General features: G+C 43.0%; 1 protein-coding gene across 1 annotated transcript; it reads left to right on the forward strand.

Annotated features, from left to right (window-relative positions):
* The first annotated feature begins 5723 nt into the window (after positions 1-5723).
* On the forward strand, positions 5724-7684 carry olig3 (oligodendrocyte transcription factor 3). Its single transcript, XM_058651897.1, has one exon. It carries the CDS (start codon positions 6041-6043, stop codon positions 6923-6925), a length of 885 nt encoding a protein of 294 aa, XP_058507880.1. The 5' UTR covers positions 5724-6040; the 3' UTR covers positions 6926-7684.
* The last annotated feature ends 260 nt before the right edge of the window (positions 7685-7944 follow it).

Raw genomic sequence — 7944 nt, forward strand, 5'->3', positions numbered from 1 at the left:
TGTGCGTGTGTGTGTGTGTGTATTATTTAGCCTCTTTAGGAGTTTTTCTGGCATAGATACTGAACCTTGTCAGGATCAGTAGTCCTCATGGACACCACAACCTGGTCCTAATGAGGTTGAACTTGTTAAGTTTAGAGCTAGAATTTGAATTGTAAATTTAGGGACAATAATGCTTTGTTTAAACTGTAGAAATGAATGGAAGTCAATTCAGTTTCCTAATTGGAAACCTGAGTTTAAACACATTTTTGACCTGTGGGGATGCGCTTCATCAGCATTCACTCTATCCTGGGTTAAATCACTCTGCAATCCACTTTGGATGAGCAGGCAAATGTTTTCTTCATCTGCTTCATTTCTGGCCACGATGCAAATTTCTGCATCATTTTTGGTGCAACACTGTGTAAACCACATTCTTTTCCCAGCCCTTAGCATATAGCTGTTAGCCTAATGAACGTATGTCGATATACTTTACTTACAAATGAACGATTGATTGACAGAGAGAGACCACCATTAAATTGTCACTGAGCTCCATGGATGTGGTGTTTTTCTCTTCATCTCTTCTGTCTCAGGGGTGGGAACAAAACTCACCACAGGCCAGAACAAGCACTGGCAGTGGGAAAGGTGTTAATTGCAGTTCTTTAGCTGGTTCACCCACAGGTTCAAGTACCTTAGGTATACCTGCTAATTTTAGTGTCAGCAGTCATTTCGAGGTCATTTAGCATATGGTAGCAGAGCTTGACACGAAGACTGGAAACATCTGCTGGTCCGTCTCTGACGATGAGGTCAATTATTAGAAAACCATAGGAGAATAAAAATAATTTTAAATTGTTTTCTTACGAATTAAAGGTAACTCCTTACTGACGTTTCTATACTCAATTAAATTACAGTTGTAGACTTAAAGGCAGAGTTAGAACCTATTCCAGTTGCATTTTTGGCATTAAACGACATTATGGAAATGAATGGTTTTATGGACTTAAATTCAGGGCCCGGGGTTTATTTTTTTTATTTTCTTAAAGTGGGAATTCATCCAATAATACACATTGTCAACATTGTCATTAGGTGAGTGGGTATAAAGTCATAAATACCCTTTTCGTTGCCAGTGTTTTCATTCATTTTTCAATTTGGTGTCATGTTTTATATGAGCCATTCCATAAAAAAGCAGTTTCTTAAAAGAAATATAAGATTTATTTTGTTACAAAAAGGTTTAAAACTAATATTGTATTACCCCCACTATAAAGACATGTAAAATTGCTTAGTACAGTGTGAAGAAGTTTGTATTAACATCACGAGATCTGCCCTGCTGCGTGACTTAAGAGATCTGTCAGTCTCAGTCTTAAAGCATGGATTCAAATCAAATTAAATTGTGACTTTTTCCTCACATCAGTAAACATCGCTCTTTTCCAGAAAGACAGTTATGGAACACACGACGTGTGCAGCTGTGCGTCGGGCTGGAAAATGTATGTGAGGAAACGTCCTTGCCTCTGTTTGATAAAACTTTTCATCAACATGCCTCAGAAAGCTTTGAGCTGCCAAATCTCCGTCAGAGCGTGGTTCAGACAAAGAGAAGTAACAACATGAAGGTGTGTTTTTTTTTTTTTTCATTACTGAAATGTTAATTTGACTTGTTTTTGGCTAATTAACGCCAATGTCTTCCAAGAATAAAACAGCCCCACAAATATTAATTAGTACCTCAACATTGACTGTGAGGTCTGTAATTAACGAGCTTTTCATCGTTTGATCATCGCTATAATTAAAGGCTTGCTATATTTCTGAAGGTTTGTTACATTTCTGATAAACAAGTGTGAGAAAAACAGAAATCTTATTGATATTCACTTTTTACCCAGAAGACAAGCAAAGTGAAATAAGGCTTTTAAAAGTTAGAAACATTTCTGAGAGGTGAGGCACAGCATTCGGTTTTCAAATGTTACACTAAAAAAATAATAATCGTTGAAATAGTTTTCTGAAGGAGGCTGGAGCGTGTCACTTCTTGTGTTGCTGTCTTCCATCTGCTGTTTGGATCATTCTGTTTTTGTGAAATCTCTTTCTGAGTGACTTCAAACTGCAGTTTGACGGTGTCTTTAAGGAGCACAGCCTAACACTTACATTTGGTCAGATAATAAAAACTTAACCGTACAAATTTAATTTGATGGGCAAGGATGCAACATTTGTTTCCTCATGAAGTATGACTTTACAAAATGTATTAAGAGGTTAGAAAAAATGAAAAAATCAACGAAATAATGACAAAAAATATGCTCATTTTGTAGTTGGTAAGTCTCTCTAAAGCAAAAATAGTCTGTACATTCTCTTGACTTTGCTGCACATTCTGTAGAATGTGTGAGTGAAAGGATGTGAATGGGTGAACTGTAGTGTAAAGCACTTTGACTGGTCATCAGGACTAAAAAAATGCTGTATACATAGAGACCATTTGCCATATACTTATAATTGAATCAGGATATTTTTCTCATACATCATCCTGGCCTAAAGAAATCCACTGTCATGTAAAATAACAGTTCACTGTTAGTCATCAACAGGACATCATTTACTTAATACTCTCTTTACTTAATCTCTCTCTGCCTGAAGTCAATGTTTTGTACTTTTTCACCCTGATGACTTTGCCTGTGACCTTGACCTTGTGTCTCACTCCAAGTGTCGATTGTCTTGTCACACACTGAGCGTTCAGCTGATCAGCTAAACTCGTCAGTGATAGTGAAACTCTTGCTGTCAACTGTACTGTCTGTCTTCACATGCTGCTCGGGGTGGGGTGGGAGGGGGGGAGACATCTCTATTCACCGTTTACTGCCTCGAGATCATTAGAGGGGACCTTGTTTCCTTGCCCACCCACGAGACAGAGAGAAAACCTTGTAGGTTCTTCTCACTGAAGACTTTATTTTAAAAAGAAAATATCCTTGCCACTCGAGGTCGCTTAGTTTGGGAACTCTTCTTTACATAAACAATTAACAACGTAGCTGCACATACACCATACTGGTGTTCCAATGTTGCGGCTCCGCCTTGAATATCTGTGGTCTGTTTGGGTGGTTTGTTTATTACAGTTAATAAGGTTTATCATTAGCTCCTCATGACATTTTTTATGACACTGTTGTGTTGGACAGAAATCTTATTAGGCGATCATGCTTCAATAACATGTGTTTTACAACTCTGGACTCCATCCATCCAACACTTAAGGGGGGGTGGAAGGATGAGGGCGAGCCGGCTGGCTGAATGGATGGATGGAGGGATGGATGTTTGTAGATTTGTCAGTTCTGGTTGAGATTAATGAACAAAAATAAGGCGAAAAATATGTACAGTTTTTGTATGTGTATTGTGAAAACAAAGCAATTTCTCATACACTTCTAGTCAAGAACATCCCCTACTCTAATTCTAATAAATTCAAAGCATCCTCACTTGAATTTAACACAGACGGTATATTGGATTAACAATGGATTATATCTGTATTGCCATATTATTTACCTGAACCAAAACTTTGAGCCATTACTGCAGGCAACATGTTCAAGTTTCACCATAAATCTGTTGTGATTTTTTGTTGTTGCCCAAAACAATGATCATATCTATTCCTGGATCTATTTTGACCTTGTAGTTTTAAGTGTGTAACTGTTCTTTCGCTGCCCAGAAAACTGGCCTGATATATAGGGCAGAGGGCTACACTTAATAAAGAGAGAAAAGAATAGTGCAAAGAAGGAGTAGAGTCCGAGAGGAGGAGAGAGGGTAAAAAAAGATGCAAACAGAGGTATTAAAGGAAAGTGAAGAGCCTCTGCAGTGAAAAGAGCACATTAGGGGTGACCTGCTGTGACAGTAGTGAGTGGAATGGTGAATAACTGCCTCCATTTAGACCAGTGTCCTGGTGGTGTGGAGCTGGGCGCCTCAGATGGACACACACACACACACACACACACACACACACACACACACACACACACACACACACACACACACACACCTTCTCTGAGCTCTCCTCTGTCCCTCTTATTCACACATTTCTCCACATTGGCCGGATTAGGAACACTTTCTCTTGGGTGTGCGAGGCTGCCCCGCACACAAAGAAACACTTGGGGACAGGATTAGTAGGCTTACAGCGGATTCACATATGTCCAGTTCAAGCAATTGGTATTCAAAGCTTTACACTTTCAAATGCCACCAAGAGAGAGCAAAGCCGACGAGCGCTTTTCTTTGCATTGGCAGCACCTTTATGAGAAGGGCTCTTTTGCTGGGCCAACAATGAGGCAGTGAATACACATTTTTACTGTTCTACCAGGGGGATCTTATTGGAGACGGATAGAAGGCTGAGCAGAGTCTGAGGCAGACTTTATTATCCAGGTTTGAAGTGCTGGCTGACTGGACTGGCCCGGCTGTGTGGGTGTAGATGGACGGAGAGACAGACGGATGGATTGATGGAGGGATGTTGAGGTGGTGGTCAAAGGAGGAGTGCTTCAGTTACTTCCACATGTTATTGTTGTTCCACTCCACCTCCACAAAACAGATCTGGAGGAGACTCTTCAGAGTGGAGAGAGCACGCTCTCAACGGCTCAATGTTAACAATGACTGACTCACTTTAGTGTCACAACATTTAGACATATGTGTGTTCCCCAGTGTTCCCTGATAGAAATATGTACTTGTGTTTATTTTCATGATTTTCTATTTACATGTTGATGCCCATTAATATGCAGTGTCCCCACAGAAATAAATAAATATATCTTCCAAATATGCCATTTTTCACTTGAGTTCCAACACCACTGTTGTATGCATTTTTTTATTTTTTTTTAAAAATGGCAATAAACAAAATAAAATTAAAACAAGTTGCTATTATATTTGAGCCTGTGTGTGTGTGTGTAACCATTATAATAATATGAATGAAATGAGTGATGACCCCTTGAAAAGGCCATGAAAGAACTAGAAGTTTTACGAGGGTCCAGCAGACATGAGGTATCTGGGTAAACTCTGACGCCCACATGGTGCCATATGGCCAGCAGAGTGCCGGAGTGCCGGAGCGGGTGTGTTACCTCTGTCCCAGAGGAGGCCCTGCTCCCCTGCTGCAGCAGGACAGGAGCCGCCGTTGAATGGTAAAACAATTTCCCCCCTTCACCATTCCTCGTCATTCCCTCAGGAAACTGTGATGCAGCGGCTGAAGCGCGCGCGCGGGGACCTCTGGTGTCAGTGGACATACACACCACTGTGTGTGTGTGTGTGTGTGTGTGTGAGGGAGAGAGAGAGAGAGAGATGAAGAGGAGGAATGGAGCATTTTTTTCAAGACCGTTAGATCAAAACTTGTTTTAAAAACAGACATTTTACACTAATGTGTTGCTCTTGTGCGTAATTTACGCACATAATGCGCAGCAGACGGAAGTTTTTTCCCCAGCTGCTGCAAAAATTAAATTGGAGGAAAAAATATTTTATATGACTTTCGAGTAAAAATAAAATCTCGTGAGAGAAAGAAAAGATAGATTTTCTCAACTTGAGCATGCATGCGCACCAGGCTAAATCTAGTTTCTGTTGTTGGGAAAATAAAATGCGTTATTAACATTTTTCAGTGTTACTACAAAAAGAGAAGAGAAGAGAAGAGAAGAGAAGAGAAGAGAAGAAGCTGTGGCCTCCAGCAGTGTTTTGACAATAGCAGTGAATGGTTGCGCACCGTGGTCACCGGGACAGTCAAAGCACACCGCCCCCTTTTTAACGGGCACGTCATCCTCCTAACGAGGCGTTATGAATAGGAAAGCCGCTTTTGTCTGTCCGCGTGTATAAATACCCTCTAACAGCGTCCTCCTCACCGCAGAAACACACACACAAACACACAGAGAGAGAAAGAGCGAGAGAGGCAGGCGCAGAGAAGAAGTGGTCACTGTGATTGAAGGACGGAACTTGGGATACGGACAACATAAGGTGACTCGAGCGACTTACGCGCCAGAAAGTGAGAGAGTGAGGGGAGAGAAGGGAGACGAGACAGAGGAGGAGAGAGAGTGACAGTCAGAGTGAGAGGGAGGAAGCCAGGAAGCGACCTCCTACCCAACAACCTTGGAAGAGAACCCATAAAATGAATTCAGACTCCAGCCCGAGCAGCAGAGCCTCTTCCCCGGGCATGGACGGCATGTTTCTCCGAGACCACCTCCCACACCACCACCATCACCTCCACCACCTCCACGTAGGCTCCTCCGTGTCCTCCTCCTCGCAGAGCGAGCAACTGCGTCAGAAGATGAACAGTGACCTGCTCGCCTTAGACCCCAAGTCAGTAGGAAGCAGCAGCAGCAGCAGCAGTAGCAGCAGCAGCAACAAGTACAAACTGAAGAAACAAGTCACCGAGGAGGAAATGTACCAGCTCCGTCTCAAAATCAACGGCCGGGAACGGAAGCGCATGCATGACCTCAACCTGGCAATGGACGGCCTGCGCGAGGTGATGCCCTACGCGCACGGGCCCTCGGTGCGGAAGTTGTCCAAGATCGCCACGCTGCTTCTCGCCAGGAACTACATCCTGATGCTTACCAGCTCCTTGGACGAGATGAAGCGGCTGGTGGGGGAGATTTACGGCGGCCAACACTCGGCCTTCCACTGCGGCACCGTGGCGCACCCCGCCAGCGCCGGTGGACACTCCGGGGGCCCCGCCGCTGCAGCCGCCGCCGCCGCTGCCGCAGCAGCAGCAGCGCACCAGGTGCATCCTCTCCTCGGGAGCGCGCTGTCCACCTCCACATCCTCCACTCTGTCGAGCGCGCTCCCGGGGCTCACTTCTATCCGGGCACCACACTCCCTGATGAAGGGTTCCCCGGCTGCGCCCCCGGCCTTACAGCTGGGTCCCGGCTTCCAGCACTGGGCCGGACTGCCGTGTCCTTGCACCATCTGTCAGGTTCCCCCTCCCACGCACATCCCCATCACCTCCACCGGCCTCACGAGACTCACGGGGGAGGGCAAGGACGGGATGAAATGATGCCCGGACTGTCTGCTGTGACAGACGCGCATGGACTGACATGTTTGTAAATAGACACCTGACTGAGGGCATGATGATGGGGATTCAGCCTCACTGCTGCATGCTGTAATAGTCTGTTTTCTTGTGTGGCGTAAATGAGAAAAAGACGAAGTGTTATTTTCTACCTTGTAACAAGGACTTCTATGACGACTGATGACTTTGTTTCACCAGTTTATGGTGAAACAAAGTTCTGTGTTTATCGCAACAAGGTTCCACGAGCCTGCTGTGTGTGTGTGTGTGTGTGTGTCACGCGCCACAGTGTGACAGATGACGGAGGCTGTTGCATGAACATTTTCATTTCATTTGACTCTTTCTTTGTATCGTCATTTTGTGAAAACGAAGAATGCTCACTGTGCCTTGTACCAAGGATGTTTTGTTTGTTTTTAAACTTGAGTTCTCTGTATGAAAATAAATGTGTGGGCTAAAAGTTTCTGCCACGGCAAGACATTTGTATTGAAATCTAAGTTTTAGATGTATTTCTTTTATGATTGTTTTATTTCGTAAGTCATTGTTTGTTCACTCGTGCTCTTCTTTTCAGGTTTTAATTCTGTATTTTATTTGTGCATGGTTGTCACAGCATGGTTGTTTTTTGCTGAATTGAATTTGTTATGCTCAGAGACCCCGTGTCTTTATTTTTGTACATTGTTGATGACTAATGAAATATTTATTATCGCCCAGCGTCCCTGGATGGAATTTCAATAAAACTGAAATTATCGATCACACCCGCACTTTTGTCTTTCCTTTAAAAAAAAAAAGAAGCTATATCTGATCACTAAATACATCAGTTTCAGTATCTGCATCACACTTCCTAAGGTCTGCAGGTACATTTAACTCATGGGTTCATTGTTTTTGTTATTACGCAGATGGATATTATAGTTAGTAACGGCACAAACTGTTAAAACAGAAATCAGATTAAGGTCAATCTTTCTTCTGATTTCATTCACAATATTTTTTTCCCCCATAAATGTAATCATATTTTA

The sequence above is a fragment of the Solea solea genome, chromosome 15, assembly GCF_958295425.1.
Source record: "Solea solea chromosome 15, fSolSol10.1, whole genome shotgun sequence".
Taxonomy (NCBI): Eukaryota; Metazoa; Chordata; class Actinopteri; order Pleuronectiformes; family Soleidae; genus Solea; species Solea solea.

Bases quoted from the DNA above. Each gene is read 5' to 3' on its own strand.
- olig3 (XM_058651897.1), top strand. From the start codon at position 6,041: ATGAATTCAGACTCCAGCCCGAGCAGCAGAGCCTCTTCCCCGGGCATG.